Raw genomic sequence first — 19,257 nt, 5'->3', positions numbered from 1 at the left:
TTGAACTTCATAGTTCCTTGTATTCAATTCCACACCTCAGATTTCAGTGGGTTTCATGAGAGGCTCACTTTGGAGATAATGGCTCATTGGACAACTCCTGCTCAGAGGCTCTGGGCAGCCCATCATTGTGAGGACAGAACAAAACAGAAAGAAATCTTCCCATGTTGGCACTTGACATGGAAATATGAGTTCTTAGTGACTGTCTTCAAAGAAGAGAATTCAAAAATCTAAGTTCTAGATATGAACTTAGATCAATGATGTAGACAAAGAACTTATCTTAAAATACAGTAAAACAATGTTATTCTGTTGTGTTGTTATTTAGATACACAGAGTTGGGGATAAATGTAAAATGTGCATTTAATGTGCATATATTCACTTTCTTTTTTCTTAAATTTTTTTTATTTAATTTGAATGTTGCCCCTCTCCAGGTCCCACTCTGAGTTCTTCACCCATTCCCCTTCCTTTGCCTCTGACAGGGTGCTCCCCGACCCACCCATCAACCTCTGCTTCTCACCCACCCACCCAACCACCCACCAATCCTACCTCATCCCCTCCCAGCATTCCCCTTCCCTGGAGCATCAAGACTTTATAGGATTAGGCACGTCTTCTCCCGATGAAGCCAGACAAGGCAGTCCTCTGCTACATATGTGCTGGGGGCCATGAACCAGCCCATGTATGCTCTTTGGTTGGTGGCTTAGTCTCTGGGAGCTTCCAGGGATCTGATTTGATATTTTTGGTCTTCTTATGGGTTTACCATCCCCTTCAGCTCCTTCAGTCCTTCCCCTAACTGGTCCATAGGGGTCCCTGACCCCAGTTCAATGGTTGCCTATAAGTATCTGCATCTGTCTCAGTCAGCTGCTGGTAGAGTCTTTAACAGAACAGTAATGCTAGGGTCCTATCTGCAAGCACATAGCTTTAGTAATATGTTCACTTTCTAATTAAAGAAACGTCCTAAGAGAAACCACAATGCCTGGGTATTAACAAACTGTATAAAAATTGCTATTGCTTTAAATAGGCATTCACTGATAGTCATGATACTCAGAACTCTGAAATTAGCTTGTATAGAGGAGACAGGAAACTAACCGACACAGACATATATCACTTTACCAGTAGCACCCTTACTGCAAGCCTCACATATACTGTTGCCCACAAAGTAAACAAATTTAAAGTCATAGTCAACATTACACAGATCATCTTAGGAGAAGTGTCAAAACATATAAGTATGTCTCAGGTTTTTATAGTAGCCATAATTATAATTCCCAATGACCTGTGTGCCCTCTGAGAAGCATACCATTCTCCAACTGACTGTTCTAAATCCACAATCACAAAAATGATCCTGTCTAAATTCAGTGAATCTCAGAAAGCACAAATAATATTTTTAAAAAAAGAATTGTAGGAAGAAGGATTAGGAGGGGTGGGCAGCACACCAGAGTATGTGGAATTATAGTGATCAGAATGAACCATACACATGTATGAAACTGTCATAGAAAAAATTCAACACAAGCTTTTAAAAATGCATGTTAATAAGTGATTTCCTTGCTTTTCACATTAACTGGGACATTTTAACTATTATCTGAATCCTTTCTTTTCTTCTTCATTGAATCCTGTGTGCTCTCTTGTACCAAGGTGAAAGCAAGTGTCAGATACTTCTGAGGGAGTCCGTGGAAATGAACTCCTTAGATGAATAACCTAAGAATGCATGTGGCTGTCAAAGAAAACCATGAACAGCTGCTGAACTTTGTACAGTCTGGTACTAGTAATGTTTGCAAGTCCTTGAACAGGAGAAGAATTATGTCTCAGGAGAATAGCCCAAGGGCATTTACATTGGAATCTGGTTGCACAAAGGTTATTGATTTTATTGTAGGTCATTATGTATTCACAGGCTTTTCTTGCCTACTCCCCTGGTACAAGAATTCTTTATTTTACTTTTCTAGTACTATAAAATATCGGACTTCAGGTTTTTTATAGTATATAAAATGTTGCATAAAATATATGCTAGTAATTAATAGCATTTCATTCCAACAAGTAATATATAGTACTAGATTTATTGTTTATGTGCATATCAATATTATCTTAAATATATGCTGGGATAAAAAGGCAAGACTGAAGTATAAAATTGCCAAGGCAGGAACAGGGTCTGGGAATGATTTCTTTTAATAGTTTTCTTCATTTAACAGCCCTTCAGTTGAAAATACTCTCATTCCGCCCTAGATTTTGTAGTTTGGTGCAGTGAAGGGGAAATTTCTTTCTCTGACACATTTATTCTTTTAATCATTATTCATTTGTAGAACTTGCACTGAGTGCATCTGTATTTGCAGTGGCGGAAAGATTGATATTGACAGCTGTTTTTAATGCTTATTCATTTAAGTGCATTCTCACACTGTAGCACTATGGGTATGTTCCCCTTAAACTGCAACTCCCTGAGATAATGCTGTTAAGGACCAGGAGATTTTTCCAGGGCCTTTGCAGATGCAGGGATGATAAAAAGAAATATAATAGTGGCAAAGAAAAGAAGAGAGAGTCATTAAAAGGGTGAAATGTACTCAATCATTAGCAAGTAGCCTTAGCTCTGGTATTTATTAGTTATGATTTATTGATATTATATATTATAGATATCAAGTAAGTATGTAATATACAATAGATATTATAGATATCAAGTGAAACTATACATATATATATATATATATATATATATATATATCAACAAGCTGTCCCAGGAAGGAAGGTATGTACATTTTGCCTCAATATTAATATGATAAATGTAACTGAAAGCAAATATTTGACTCATTTATGAATTCTACCGAATTTAAGTCAGGTGGTAATGACTTGAGGTTAAGGAAATTACACACGTTTTCATTCTCTTCAGCCTCCATGCATTTTCTTCCACAGTTCCTAAGACGGCACCCAGCAACGTGAGTGGAGGAAGTGGAAGAAGGCACGAGTTGGTCATTGCCTGGGAGGTAAAAATAATGTCTTCACAAATCTCAGAATGGGTTGTTTGCTTAGAAACTAAGGCTATGCACAGAGAATAGGCCCTGGTATCAGACTAGAGGTTTCTGTTTGAATGAAGAAGCAGTAAGAGGATCCACTACTCAGATGAATATGGACCAGGTAAATCCCTCTCATCCTTACCCAGGGCCCAATCCTTTCATAAGTAAAAGCTTTATGTCTTGTTTCCGTATTTCTCTGGGGTACTTACTTCCCCACATTGGACCTCTGTTGATCTTCTTCTCTGAATTTCATTTAATAGACTTTCTCTCTTCCTCTACTTAGAACATTGTTTTTCTTTAAATTAAAATTCAAGCTACTCACATAGTTTCTGGCTATCTACAATGCACTGTACCCTCTGCTATTCAGCGGCTGGTGGCTTCACTCCATTGGCTGGACAATACATTCACTTCCCTCTGTAAAATGCATTTGAAACCTTTAAGTCAATTTAAATGTAAGCCATGTGCAGCATGAGATGTTTAAACAAAATGACAGTCCAGGGTAGATGTTTGTTTCATTGTTTTTGCAATTAGGAAAGCACAGACACTGAAGATAGGTACTGCGTTAACCTCTCTTTGATTTAATCTGCAGAGAGGGTAGCAGAGCATTAAGTGGTGATACCAGCCTTGTACCCCAACCATTACAGCTTTCTCTAGCATGTCACAATAGAGTCCATAGGTCTTCAGCTCATATACATGACTAATTGGAGTACACTTATTTCATTTCATGAGTTTTCAACGTGGATATCAAAAGATATAATTCTAGTTTTTTATCTTGTATCTCTAAAGCCAAAGTACATGTGTTATCTTAGCTTTCAGCCTATTGAAAACTTACGAGATTCTTTCCCATCGTTCTCTGTAACTGCAAAGCTAAGCACTAAGAGGAGAGTGTTTCTCAGCAAGTTGTTTTGTGCAATATTAACCCTATTATTCTTCTTTAGCCAGTATCAGAAGAGTTTCAGAATGGGGAAGGCTTCGGCTACATAGTGGCATTCAGACCGAATGGAACACGTGGCTGGAAGGAGAAAATGGTTACTTCTTCGGATGCTTCCAAGTTCATTTACCGAGACGAAAGTGTCCCTCCTCTCACACCCTTTGAAGTCAAAGTTGGTGTCTATAATAATAAAGGTGATGGGCCTTTCAGCCAGATTGTAGTCATCTGCTCGGCTGAGGGAGGTCAGTGTCATTGTATTTTGATTTTTAATGAAATATTGTGTCCGAGTTTTAGAAAATACCGGATAGCCAAAGTTTGAAAATCTCACCCATAATTCCATTATACTTGTTAGATGCAATTTATGAGACTTTCCCCAAATTCATCTTTTTAAAAGTTTAGTCTACATATGTTGATTTACATTCCTTGTTCATTAAAAATATATGACCAATATGTTCCCTTAAGTGGATAGCATCAGAATATGTGATTTTCTCTGGATATGTGTGTGTGTGCGAGTGTGTGTGTGCGTGTGTGTGCGTGTGTGTGCGTGTGCATGTGTGTGTGTGTGTGTGTGTGTGTGTGTGTGTGTGTGTGTCTGTAATGAAGATTCCACTGACATAACCAATAAACATTTCTGACAAAGAAATCTCAGACAGGGCTCAGACACAGGGACATTTGTCCCCAAACCTTCAGATCTATGTCACATTCTTGAACAAATGGAACTAAAGGGAAAGAGAAACTGAAAAGCAGAGAAACAAGGTTAAGGATCTTCGGATAAGAATTATTGCACATCTCTCCACTGATCCTTGGTTTGTCTGTAGCATGTGTCTGTCAGCTGCATGAGTGCATTCTGTTCTTACATACCTGCCCTGGGTAGGCTCTAAAGAGGAAGTGTGCTCACTTCCAAAAGAATGAACTGAAAACCAGCAACTTTCTCTAGGTACTGAAGGTAAATCGCAAACCCACCTTCTGCTCTCAAGATCCCGAGTCGCTTTAAACTTAAACACAAAAACACAGTCTTCTGAGGGAGTAAGTGAGGGAGACCTTAGCTTTCCCCCTACTCCTAATCACATGGAGACTTCAATGGCCCTGCCAAGTTAAAAAGGCAAGAATAATTCAATATAAGAGATTACACAAAGGCGACAGCTATTTGACCTTTAAAATAAGCAAGGTCAACACTAACTGAGCCTGGTGCTTCATTCATGCCCACATGTGCAACTTGAATAGCTCATAGAATTTCTAGTATTTTTGGTGCTGGGCACTTCATGGGAAGAAATAAATAATGTCATTCGAATGTAGAAAAATAAAGGTAGTGCTTGACTTATGTAAGATACACTTTCGAATAAAAGCTGCCATGCATCTTTTTAATTCAGAGTCAAGCTGTGAGGCTGAGCAAAACTTTATCCTAAGGGAACAAAGCTAGCCAGGTGCGGAATCAAGTAATACTCGGTAGGAGTTCTACTAAGATTTTTATGTACTCACTACAGGTTGTGTAAGAAACAGCCATGCTCAGGGGTGGAGGTGGGGTGTGGAGGGGAAGGGAGGATGGGAGACATAGAGGAGAAGGAAGGACAGGGAGAGAGAAAGAGGTGGGGGATGGAGAGAGGGAGGGAGTGAGAGACTTACCTAATTTATGCCTTTAAAATGAGTTTGAGGTAATAATTTCAAGCCCAAGTCTTCTTTTCAGAAAGCCAGTCTTGGGGACTCTGAGAAACAGCCTAGATCCATATTACTTAAGACAGGCTTGCAGAGTAGACAGTAAGTGGTACCACGGGGCTTCCTACCCACTCTCCCCGCAGTATAGGAACAAGAGCATATGCTTTGGGCCTGGAGAAATGGCTCACCAGTTTAAGAGAGCATCCTGCTTTTACAAAAGGCCCACCACCAATGGCTCACTACCACCTCTAACCCCAGCACAAACTCCAAGGGATCTGATGCTTTCGTCTGGTTGCTTAGGCACTGAACTCAAGCACAGATTCCCACATACCTATATATAAGTCTACAAGTAATAAAAAGGAAATAAAGCTTTTCCTTTTAAACACATGTTTTTACCCTGTACTGCTTACTGGGAATATGGCGCTTATCTAAATGTCAATATGATTTTTCACTCAAAACAGCTGTTTGGTAGTGTGTATCTTGCCAGAAAGTATACAGCACCTTTGTCTTAAATTTTCTTCCAAGTAATTACCAAGAACATGGCAGCAGAGCTCATGATGAGGCACAGAAATTTGGAAACCTGTCTTGTACATCTTTGACAATTTTTGCTTTGAAATCAAATTAAATGAGATTTTAATTTAGAAATTTAATTTATATCTTCTGCATTCTTTTTTCTTTTTCTCTTTCCTTTCCTTTTTTTCCTCTACATTTTCAGGCTATGCATCCTTAGCTTTCCCTTTCAAGTTATTCAGAAAACATTTATATTTTGTTTTAAAGACACTGAGGTTGTTGCTATAAAACATTTCACTATAATATTTTGTCAATGAAACTATGCAAGATACCAGTTGTGCACTATGTGCAATCTAACATTGCTCTGACTGTAAGATCTAAATTTTAACACAAATTAATTTTACAGCATTGGAAACTTTTGCTAACCATGATAGTTTGTATCTCTAAATCACGTCAGTCAAAAAAAACCCAGCAGAACAGAGGACTGGAAAAGCCAGCTTACGTCATCTGCAGTCACACTATGTGATCCTAAGTAATGTTACCTAACGTTCTCTTACTTAACAGAGAAGGTTTGGAAGTAGAGAACTTCTGGAATTCTGATATTACTAAAGGTAACTTTCCACCTAGGTGCTCTCTATTCTGAAATATTCTTTTAAATAAGTACTGCAAAGAGACAATAACATACCAACATTTACTATGTAATCAAAAGGGGAAATTGGAATGCCTTTTAGTCACTTGGGAAATGTCTTTGAACAGTAGTGACCATTTCAAACACAGAATGCCACCAATCAAGACTTTAGGCCAGGAAAATCATGAATTCAAAGCCTACCTGGGCTCTGTAATGAGACTATCAAAAGCAGATGCTACCTACCCACATGTGGTCGTGTGCACTCTGCAAGCCCTCATTATATTTTGTATTTTTATCAAGAGAGCCTACAGGAGTGCAAATGGGAATTACATCATTGAAATCAAAGCTTCACCCATATTTGACATATTAAAAGGAATCATTTTATTGATATTATCTAAATTACTTGAGGTTTGAATTGACTATCACACTTTGGAGGTTAACTGTTTCTCTCAAGTATAATCGGGGATGTTCCAGATGGTTCTTTTGTTAACACCCTAGAGCCTTTGCAACCTTTCAGTATTTTTGTAGCAGAAGTAGCAAGGTACAGATGGTGCTAAGTGGCCACTGACATGAACCTGGAGATCAATTTGCCTGCCAAGATTTCCACAGGGATCTTAAATATAAATCACTCCTCCAGCATTGAAACCAAGGAAGAATTGTGTATCTTTAACCCTGGTTGGTTCCACTATGATCTTTTTATCCCCTTTTTTATTGAATTTTTAAAATGTATTTACATTTCAAATGCTATACCCTTTCCTGATTTCCTGGCCATATAACCCCCCTATTACATCTCCCCTCCCCTTTTTATATGTTTCCCCACCCACCCTTCCTGTCTCCCTGCCCTGACATTCTCCTACACTGGAGATCCAGCCTTGGCAGGACCAAGGGCTTCCTCACCATTGGTGCCCAAGAAGGCCATCCTCTGCTACATATGCAGCTAGAGCCATGGGTCTGTCCATGTATACTCTTTAGATGGTGGTTTAATCCCTGGGAGCTCTGGTTGTTTGGTATTGTTGTTCTTATGGGGTTGCAAACCCCTTTACCTCCTTCAGTACTCTAACTCTACTAATGGGGACCATGTTCTCAGTTCAATGGTTGGCTTCGAGTATCCACCTCTGTATTTGTCATGCTCTGGCAGAACCTCTCAGAAGACGGCTATATCAGACTCCTGTAAACATGCACTTCTTGATATCAACAATATTATCTGGGTTTGGTGGTTGTATGTATATGGGCTAGATCCCCAAGTGAGGTACTCTTTGAATTGCCTTTCCTTCAGTCTCTGCTCCAAACTTTGTCTCCGTATTTCTTCCTATGAATATTTTTATTCCCCCTTCTAAGAAAGACTAAAGCATACGCACTTAGGTAATCTTCCTTGAGCTTCATGTTGTCTGTGGATAGTATCTTGGGTAATCCAAGCTTTTGGGCTAATATTCACTTATCTGTGAGTGCATACCAGGTGTGGCTTTTTTTTTTTTTGCGATTGTATTCCCTCACTCAAAATGATATTTTCTAGTTCCATCCATTTGTCTATGAATTTCATGAAGTCATTGTTTTTAATAGCTGAGTAGTACTCCATTGTGTAAATGTACCACATTTTCTGTATCCAATCCTCCACTGAGGGACATCTGGGTTCTTTCCAGCTTCTGACTATTATAAATAAGGCTGCTGTGAACATAGTGGAGCATGTGTCCTTATTATATGTTGGAGCATATTTTGGGTATATGCCCAGGAGTGGTTTAGCTGGGTCCTCAGGTAGAGCAATGTCCAGTTTTCTGAAGAACCACCAGGTTGATTTTTAGAGTGGTTGTACCAGTTTACATTTCCACCAACAATGGAGGAGTGTTCCTCTTTCTCCACATTCTCACCAGCATCTGCTGTCACCTGAGTTGTTTGATCTTAGCCATTCTGACTGGTGTGAGGTATAATTTCAGGGTTGTTTTAATTTGCATTTCCCTGATGAGTAAGGATGTTGAACATTTCTTCAGGTGCTTCTCAGCCATTCAATTATTCCTCAGTTGAGAACTCTTTCTTTAGCTCTGTAACCCATTTTTAATAGGTTTATTTGATTCTCTGGAGGCTAACTTCTTGAGTTCTTTGTATATATTGTATATTAACTCTCCATCAGATGTAGGATTAGTAAAGATCTTTTCCCAATCTGTTGCTGTTTTGCCTTATTGACAGTGTCCTTTGCTTTACAGAAACTTTGCAGTTTTATGAGACCCCATTTGTCAATTCTTGATCTTAGAACATAAGCCATTGGTGTTCTGTTCAGGAAACTTCCCCAGTGCCCATGTGTTCAGGGCTCTCCACTATGATCTTTAATATATGATGCAATCTTATTTTAGAAGTGTTTTTAAAAGAATGCAGAGTTCTGATATTAAAATGCATTGTGAAGTTGGATGAAGCTGGACTTGCCTACACTCCCAGAACTTGAGATGCTAAGGCAGGAGAATTAAAAGTTGGAGGCCAACCTGACCTTTAACAATTACTGGCAGGCTGGAGGGATGGCTCAGCAACTAGAGCATAGACTGTCCTTTCCAAGGACCCTAGGTTGTTTATTCAGCGGCCACATTGGAGAGTGACAATCTCATGTAACTCCAGGTTTAGAGGCTCTAACATGCCCTCTGGTCTCCTTGATGTTGTATTCAGATGCACAACCACCACTAAGAAAGACCTGTATACTCACAATTTTAAGATGTTTTAGTTAAAAATAATAACAAATAATAGCCAAAGGCTTAGTAAAACTGCCTTTAAAGTGATTTCCGACCAAGATGAAAATATTAGATCAATGATTCACGATTCCCTTTGTATTTTGGAAAATATTTGATAATTCAACATATATCTATTTGCTCTCAGCTTCTCGTTACTCAAGGTCTAGGTAAGAAGAACCCAAGCATTCAATTACATCCATTAGAATAAAGGGATATATTGCATGGCCATTACTCACAGATTAGAAGATTAATTTATTCATAATGTTCCACTTTAGTTTTCTCTCATATTTGAGGCTTTGGCCTCTTCAGGTGAATTTTATCACTCTTGTATTTATTAAAGTCCAGAATTCTCTCCTCATCTGAAGAAGTTGATTTGAAGTTATCCCTTAAAAGCAGGGCAACCGGGGCTCAAATAAAAGCCCAGCACTCACAAGGTGGCATTTTCCAGATCAGCTTTTGGCTGAAACTGAGCTCAGTGGGATTTATGTGAAGTCAGAAATTAATAAATTGCCATATTAGTTATAAAATACAAGGAATAATCGCCTGTCTGTGCTGGGTGATCCATTTGGATTAGTGACTATAAACGTTCAACGGCAGCTGTCTTCAACTGAATTCTTAACTAATGAAACCATAACCCTTCTCCCACCAAGTTTATTAGACTCCCCTTTGATTAATGCTACCACTAGCCCTCCTGGGAAGTCAGATGTACACTCAGTATTACAAGCACATCCTCCCAAATCACTAGAAGAACTCCAGCTGCTGGGTCACTTAACACATATATATCATCTAAATTCATAAGCGTGGTAATTCTGTTCTCAATTTCAATCTAACTGGTTCTGAAATCTATCAATGAGCGTGTCCACAACACTACTATCTCCAAACTGGAGTGCAGAAGCTATCCACAGCCTACATCACACCCTAAACAAGAGAATGAGAGCTTTTCACGTCTCTGTCTGCAGACAGAGCACAGTGCAATTGCACAGATAAGATCCTGAACTTTCATCAAATTGCTTGAGTTCAAGTCAAGAGCAGAAAAAGGTGTCTTTGGCTTTGTTTAAATCTTGTGATATATAAAAGTGGGTTTGGGAATGCTTAAACATGGCCTGGCCTACCATGAGCCTTGTGCAGCTTGGTTCAAAGTTACCAAGAATTCCATGCAGTAGGAATGAGGACCATCACATATGCCTGTGGCAGGGTTCTTGAGTTTCTGTGGTTTCTGACAACACCTAGAAGGCTCAAGTAAGGATCCCAATAACAAAATGTGAAAGGGGTTAGTAGTTAAGAGGCAGTGGAAGAAAGAAAGAGCTGAGGCAGAGGTAGAGACAATGGCTCAATTGATAAGGTTCCTACCACCCATGCACGAGGACATGAGTTCAGATGGTCAGCACCCACATAAAGGTCAAACAGGATGGCGTGTATCGACCAGTGTCACACTGAGGCTATAGAGACAGGAAAATCCTTGGGTCTCACTGGGCAGCCAGTCGAACCAATTGGTAAGCATCCAATTCAGTAAAACCCTGTCTCAAAAACCAACGTGGATAGGACTATGATACGGTCCAGCAGTTAAAAACACTTTCAGAACAAGCCTAGTGAATGGAGTCTGATATCAATCCAAATGTAGAAAGGAAGAACCAGTTCTCAGAAGTTGCCCTCTAATATCCCTGTGAATATACTCTCACACACATCATATATTTACACATACACATTATGAAAAGATAGAGAGGAATACGGGAAGATGTTTGCCATCAACTTGGAGCTCAGTACCCATCCACACAACATATACATACATTTAATCACATATGCCCAAGCACATACACACAGAAATCTGAAGAACTTTTGAAAGCAAGGGAAGACATTATATGTGTATATCCCAGTGTATCAACAGCACCATAGAGTTTCTGCCTGGACTCAAACCCTCCCTCCACCATTTAGCAGATGTGATAGCTTTCATAGTCCCCTACCCCTCTTTGAAAAGTAATTACATAATATATAATAGTATTGTAGAGTGATTTAATATATATCTGGAAATAAAATGTCTGAGAACATAGTAAATACTTTTCTTAGAGTCAGCTATGACTGGAGCTGGAGAGATGGCTCAGTGGTTAATCACACTGACTGCCCTTCCAGAGATCCTGAGTTCAATTCCCAACAACTACATGGTAACTCACAACCATCTGTAATGAAATTGTAGACTCCTCTTCTGGTGTACATGAAAACATTGCACTCATGTATATTAAATAAATAAGTTTTTAAAAGAAAGAGTCAATTATGACTACTCTGAGTTCTTTCCTTTATCTAGTATGTGCGTATTTAAGCATATTCTCCCATTCCTCTATCAGTCTTTGGAGGCATTAAACAGCAAAAGAACCAACTGTATTTGTTTCCTTTATATTCCCTTCTCTATCTCCAAAAATTACTCTCTAGAACTTGTGAGTGATGGGCTTGGAAGATGGCTCAGAGGTTAAGGGGCTTGTCACCAGAGAAGACCAGAGTCCAAATCTCCAGAATGCACATAGATGCCAAGCAGGCCAGACACCCTTCCTGATTGTCTGTAATTCTATTCATTGAGGACAGAGGCAGAATATTCCTTGAGCAAGATGGCTGCCAGGGCAAGCTCTGGGTTTGATTGAGAGTCTCTGCTTCAAACAATAAGTTGAAAAAATAATGGAGGCAAATTTCTGATACCAACCTCGGACCCTCATACAGATATGCATCTACATACACACACACTACACACATACATGCATACTATACACATACATATACAGTATACACATACACACACACTACACACATACATGTACACTATACACATACACACACTACACACATACATGTACACTATACACATACATACACACTACACATATACATATACACTACACATATACATACACACTACACACACACACACACACACACACACACACACACTACACACACACTACACACAGAAGAGAAAATAAGGACAAGCCATTAACAAACTTAAAACAGAAGGGACGCTTTTGGAAAGAGAAGTTTGAATGAAACAACATCCCCCCTCCCAAAAACAATCTAGAAATGTTTAATTTTGTAGAATAAATGAAATTGACACATTGACTCACATCGATGTGCTTGAATACCACATGCCTGCTGAGCTTGTACTCCTGACTTCTGATGCAAGCGTTTTTCTCAAAGTCCATCTGTGGGGACACTGTCTCGTGTAGTATCAGTGGCCTTTCAGGCAGGGCAGGAGATCCCAACCAGAGATGCTGCTACCCAGTCAGTTATTCTTGTCTGCAGACACTCTGTCAGTTCAGCTCTAAACTGTACATAGTTTGGAGTAACTGGGCTGAGGCCATGCTTTTTCCCATGCTGAAATTCTGGCTCAGGTCAGCACGGCCGGACTGTGGATGTTGTTTTGATGTAGAAAGTGAACTGATTTAAGGCTCATTCCAGATTTTGTCCATGCTCATTCGGGATGTGACTGTGGCCCACAGCCTTAGGGTAGCGTCTGTGACTCATCAGGATGGGGTTGGACCTGAATATAAAATCCTCCAAGCTTGTCGATGAAATTAAAGTTCTTGTTTAGGAAGTAGTTTCTAACCATCTCTTGTGTTCTTTTTCAATCTTCAACTTTTTAAATTTAATTTTCAATTTGAGACATACTTAAATGTGTCTGGTGCTCGTGAAAGCTAACAGGGAAATAGCTTCTCTCAGGAGATAAAGAGTGACAGAAGACTGCTCCCCGGCCATGTGTTTTTGTGCTTCTGAAATTATTTATCCTGCTTCAGTCTTCTCTGACAAAGATGTAATTGCCTCAGTAATATAAGAGCGGATACAAAGCGTTTGGCATGTGACTCTGTGCTGCATCCATTCTGAGAACCGACACAGTGGCAGAATGGCAAATGACAGCCAAAGTGCAGCTCTTCTGAAAATGACTCCTACCCAAACCGGAGCAATCCGGTCCCGTGTGTCTAGAAACTGCCAGCGTCCCCTTTTTATACAGAACCAAGAAGTTAAAGTTCGGCTAAACAGCTTAACAAATCTATTATGCTTCTGCTAGCTGTGGTTCTAGAAGGAGATAGAAGCTCTTCCTTTTTAGAAAAAAGTCGAATGGATAAAAATAGACTGTAAAGTAGTATGAAGCACAAGACTGAGGAAGTAGAAAGGACGTTCAGAGGTTGTCAGAATGAGGAACCACAATTGATACAGCAGGAATCAGCATCAACCTGTGTGTGAAAATCAAATTAATTTACTACAGTACTTTTGAACTGTTTCAATTACAGACAGCGTGTGAGGTATTTTTTAAGATTTATTTTTAAGTGTGTATGTCTGCATGCAGTACTTATGGAATCCAGAAGAGGGTGTCAGACTTCCTGGGGCTAGAGCTATGGGGAATTATGAGTGACCTGGTTTAGGTACTGAGAACCAAACGCAGGTCCTCCTTAAGATCAGTACACACACCTTACTAAAGGCCAGCTGTCAGTCCTAGCATATGAATTTTAACATGAGGCTTACCGAAAGTAAACCACTGCTTACTACAAATATAAATGTTTGAGAAGCTCTTCTGTAGACTTATTTCACAGCAATGAATAGATTTTCTGGGGGAGTGGGTTTGTTTGTTTGTTTGTTTGCTTGCTTGCTTGCTTGCTTGCTTGCTTGCTTGCTTGCTTGTTTAGAGATGGGTCTGCTATATCCCAAGCTGGCCAGGAACTCACCGTGCGTTCAATCCTGAACCTTGATCCTCCACACTTTATTCTTCCATTGTTGGGATTACATAGTTACACCCTAGGCATGGGAGTGATGTCTTTAAATCAATAAAAGTCAAAATCATGCAGGTAGATGTGTAACTACTTTCTCATAGCTAAAGACAGATTTCAGAAAATGATTAGACTTATCCTAGACCCTTCATAATGCCTCTTGAAAGGTGTCGTTTAGAACTCTGTCTTGTCATATGGTTTCCTGAATCTGAGGTCAGTGTCAGGGGTAGAGGGTGGAGATTATTTTGAAGTTACTACAAAAGTCTTTCCAATTTTTATAGCATAGGGTTTTTAAATATAATAATCTGTACAGAACTGCTTGACCTAATCTGTGACCTTCACACTTCCATTTCAGTTAGCACATGTTTGTGACAGTATTTGTGATTCAGCCATGTCAACGCTAGAAATATTTCCTTGCTCATATAGCATGTGGTGTCAAAGAAAATGCACTTCTTGACGGATGTCAGTCAGACATTGTGTATTATAAAAAATGGTGTGAAAGGTCACTGAGCATGGAAACAAATGGAGAGGTGTTTTGAGCAGCAGCACGGAGACCTTCAGGGACTTTTCTCCTCTGCTTGCACCTGCCACAAAAGTCAATGCATGCCTTTTAAATATCAGGATACATAACACATTTTTTCCATTATTGAAATGGAGTTTTGTGGCAAAAACATCTAATGCAGATTAGACTCCCTCTTTCACTCCACAATGTACATATAGTTATTACCATATTGCTATGAATGAATTTTGCTAACTATGACACTAAACATTCAAGATGCATTATTCCAAATAGGACTTAATTTTAAAGTATATGATATCATAATCCTTTGTTTGCTGATGTTATATTTTGAGCCAGGCTCTTGCTATGAATTCTTGGATGGTCTTGTGCTCACTGTGTAGAACAGGCTGGCTTTGAACTTATGAACCTGTCTCACACTCTGTACTAGAGGAACCATAAGTATGCTTCACCTATCCTGGCCTTGATAATGCTTTTCTTATTCCCATACTATAAATGAGAGAATTTGGGATTAAAAGGCAGCAAAATGAATAATTTGCCACAAGGTAGAAAAATACCAGTAGGAGGTTTGGTGGTAGTGTTAAATGTTTAACTCTGACCTAGAAACACAGAAATTACACATACTATCAGGACACATGCACACATTGTATGATCAGTAATGACTACTGATCTTTTTAAAGGCAAAGCACCTAAAGCAGTTGTTTCATTATGCAGTTTTAGATAAATTCATCTTCCTGCAAGTGTATGTACTTTGAGCATCTCCCCATATCTGGCTCTCTGCCTCTTTCTCCATGATTCCTTCTCCCCTTCCCACCTGTCTTCATTATTTCCCAGAGAGTTTTCCTTCAATTTTCATGCCATCAGTATAAATATAACCTCATGTTTTTATGAGTTCAGAACTTACAAATGAGGGAAAACGTGATATTTGTCTTTCTGAAACCAATTTATTTACCTTTATAAGATCATCTCCAGTTATAACCATTTTATTAACAATGACATAAATTCTCTGTAGTGGAAACATGCTACTTGATGAATACATGCCATGTCCTCCATCTTTCTATGATTGGACAGGTAGGTTGTTTCCATAGGTTAGCCCCAAAAGCAATTAAGTAAACAAACAAACCCACCAATCCCAGCTGACTATTTTTGTTGTTAGACCGGATTGACAAACAACTTAAGTCAGACCATTTACTTTTCTAGAAATACCCTCCTGACTCATGGATAAGACTCTTTCCTCTACATTCTAGATTTGTCAATGGCTATTGGTAAGACTCTAATGTAAATTGACCAAGAAACCCAAAGACTTTCTTATGGTTTTTTCATAACCACTTCATTCATACATAGGTCAGAATGAGAAACCTCGGAGCATTCATGGCTTACACTTCGATTTTTCTTCCTGCAGAACCCACTGCTGCTCCCACTGATGTCACAGCGACCAGTGTGTCGGTGTCAGAGATTTTTGTTGTATGGAAACATGTTAAAGAGAGTCTCGGAAGACCACAGGGGTTTGAGGTATGAATAGAATTATTGAAAATAGGCCTTCTATTTTGCTGGAACTGTGCCCTGCTAAACACGATTTGATGATGCTTCACCGAAATCAAAGTCCTTTGAAATTTTGCTGGGTTAAGAAAGAAACAGTGTTTTCTCAAAAAATATTTTTGCTTTTCAATAGTTGGCTTATTGTCTGCAGTCTATGTAGTCTTGTCACCACTGTACCAAAAAAAGAGAAGGACATGAAATGGAGTTTTAGACAAACCCAGAAATTGTGGGTGGATATTTATTTAATTTTACTATTCTTAAGACAGAAGTGACAGCCTTATAATTATAAATATGCCAGGCCAATTTAGTGACATCAATTAATCTTAAGCATTGAAGGCTTGTGGGGTAACTGTGAGCTTGAGTATTCTAGCTTAAACACAGGGAGATCCCCCAAAATATTTTCAATAGAGAAGCTATATTAACATGCGACTTTGTATTGTAAGCCTCTTGGTCTAGAGTGAAGAGAACAGATATGAGGGGAAAGCACCAGAAGACAGTAGCAGAGTTGTGTTGTTCTAATCAGGTGGCAACAAAGGTGCCATTTTCTAGAACTGATGAGAACTGGACCTTTATGTCAAATGGAAGAAATACAAAGTTGAACAGTGAATTAGATGTGGGCTATGGAAAAGACACTAAAGATAATCCTAGAGCTTTAAGACCTAGCACACAGGCTGAATGATACACTGAAGTCAAGAATTCTGCTTTGGATACTAAGGTTTATAAGTCTTTATTTCTTGCTGCTGTTTCTTGGTGCATTGTTACTATTGTTGTTTTTTATTGTTGTTATTGCTGTTGTTTAAGACAAGAGCTTATATACCGACTGGCCTCACATGTCACTGAACTCCTGATCTCCCTTCTGTGCAAGTGCAGGGGTTATAGGCAAACACCACCACATTCTGCTTGTGTTGTACTTGGAATCAAGCAAGAGCTTTGAACATGCTAGGCAACCTGTTGAGAAACTAAGATACATCCCTAGCCTTCTTTATTTCTGAAGATTAAGGACTGGTGGTTTATCATTTTGAAGAATCACTAGTATATAAATGATGTTTTAATCTTTTATTGGCTGGGGTCACTGTACATTGATAAAGAGGAGGCATAGAAATTAAACTCTGTGGTATCCTATGACCAGGAGCTCAATAAAGGAGAAGGGTCTGACCAAACACACAATGAGGGAAACACTGGAGAAATTCAGGGGCCTCAAAAGAAATTTCAAGAGGTTAAGAATATTCCATTTACCCAAATGCTGCTGAACATTTCAAAAGACCAAGTCTAAACCAAGTACAGTGGCACACACCAACTCAGTAGGCCAGCCCTGAGCAACAGGGAGAATTCCATGCCCACAACAAAACATTCACAGAAAGGTGAAATGCCAGATCTCCATAGGTGTGGCCGAGATGGACAGCATGCAGGGAGAAGGCGGTGTCTTGCTGGTCAGGGCTAAGAGTGAGGATTATGTGTGACACAGGCATGTCGGAGCATGGAGCTCAGTCTGTCTCAGACAAAGTGGCAAGTTTTCACAGCCAGGAAAAGGAGTGTCCTCAGCAACAAACCGATAAAGGTGAGACCCAATCCAGTAGGATCAACACGTGGTTGTACTTTACACAAATTCTGAAAATTTAAACAGAGAGGCTCCATAAGCACAGCGAAATTTATTCTATTTTACATTATCAAACAGAGTTTAAAAATAAGAAATTATGGGCTGGGAAGATGACTCCATGGTTAAAACACCTACAGCCAAACCATAAGGACAACATCCCGTAATCTATGTCAATGCTAAGTAGCTGTGTAGAGCAATCCGAAAGACAGACTCCAGAGCAAGCTGACCAACACAATGAGTCTGCAAGCTCTGCTTTCAAAAGAAAGATGTTGCCTCAGTGTATAGGCAGTGAGAGAGGAATGGAGGCCATGCTGTTGCTTCCTGGCTTACTTAGCCTTCTTTCTAATAGAACCCAGGCCCAGGGATGGCACTACCCACAACGGTCTTGGCTCTACCCCATGCATTGCTAATTAAGAAAATGCCCTCCACAATTGTGTATAGTGTAACTTTATGGAGACATTTTCTCAGTTGAGGTCCCCCTCCTCTCTGATGATTCTAGCTTCTCTCTATTTACATAAGACTAGTCAGTGTATCATATATGCATGAAAACAAAAAACAATCTGCTACAGAAAAATGTCAACATCTTATAAACTAGAAAAAAGCACATATTTTCTAAAAGTCATAAATTAAATAAAATGTAAAGTTCAATGAACTGTGACATTAATTTTAAGTAGAACATATTCATCCATGATTTTATTTCTTCTGTCTCATTGCTGGATAATCACAAGCCAACTGAACACTAACTGTGACATAAGAAGAGTGTGAACATCCACCCAGTCTTTTCTGTATTCTTTTTACCTTAAAACCAGTGTGCCCCTGCTCTCCCAAGACTCTCTCCTCTTATTCCCACACATTTCTCCTGCTAAAAATGTCACCAAAAATAATCAATATTCATGACGAAAATTTACATATACTTCACTTTTCTCCAGTTCTCTACTCTGACCCTGCTATGCTCTAGCTTTATTTGCCAATGCCAGAATTCTGATCATGTTAACAAAACAGAAATTTGAAACAAGAGCCTATGTTAGTAAAATCAGTAAGACTGGTTTTAGTTCATATGTATCTGTATCAATATTATGGCTTTTTTTTTCTAGCCACAATTCCAATTTTCCTATGATGTATAAAATTCTAAGTTACTAGAACTGTTGGGAAATGTCAGCGTCAGTGTATTTGGTGACTCCAATTTTTTTCAAATAGAATATATGACAGCTCAGGTTTATGAATGCCATACTGCAATGGAGGAAGAGCAATTAAAGATTATGTAAACAAATGACCAAGTAAATTAGACAAGGTCACAGTTGAAATCCCAGTCCAAAGAAGAGAACACACACTCCCACACCTAACCAGGAAGCTATTTGCAGCTTTGAGGAGAGGCGGGAATCTGTTTTCTCCGTAGTAAAGAGAAGACCCCATACCAACAAAACATGGTTTACAGGGTT

At 39.1% G+C, this 19,257-nt stretch overlaps 1 protein-coding gene across 2 annotated transcripts in view; it reads left to right on the top strand.

Moving 5' to 3' along the window:
- The window catches only part of Cntn5 (contactin 5), a 1,240,814-nt gene that overhangs the window by 1,189,157 nt on the left and 32,400 nt on the right, over positions 1-19,257 (top strand). For both annotated transcript variants that reach the window (XM_087560151.1, NM_053746.2), the window contains 3 exon segments: positions 2,890-2,960; positions 3,929-4,163; positions 16,085-16,194. In XM_087560151.1, the coding sequence (XP_087416277.1) occupies positions 2,890-2,960; positions 3,929-4,163; positions 16,085-16,194 (416 nt within the window).

Source organism: Rattus norvegicus, chromosome 8, assembly GCF_021556685.1.
Source record: "Rattus norvegicus strain SHRSP/BbbUtx chromosome 8, alternate assembly SHRSP_T2T, whole genome shotgun sequence".
NCBI lineage: Eukaryota > Metazoa > Chordata > Mammalia > Rodentia > Muridae > Rattus > Rattus norvegicus.
The sequence above is the reverse complement of the archived record's forward strand: the minus strand, read 5'-3'. Positions and strand labels throughout refer to the sequence as shown.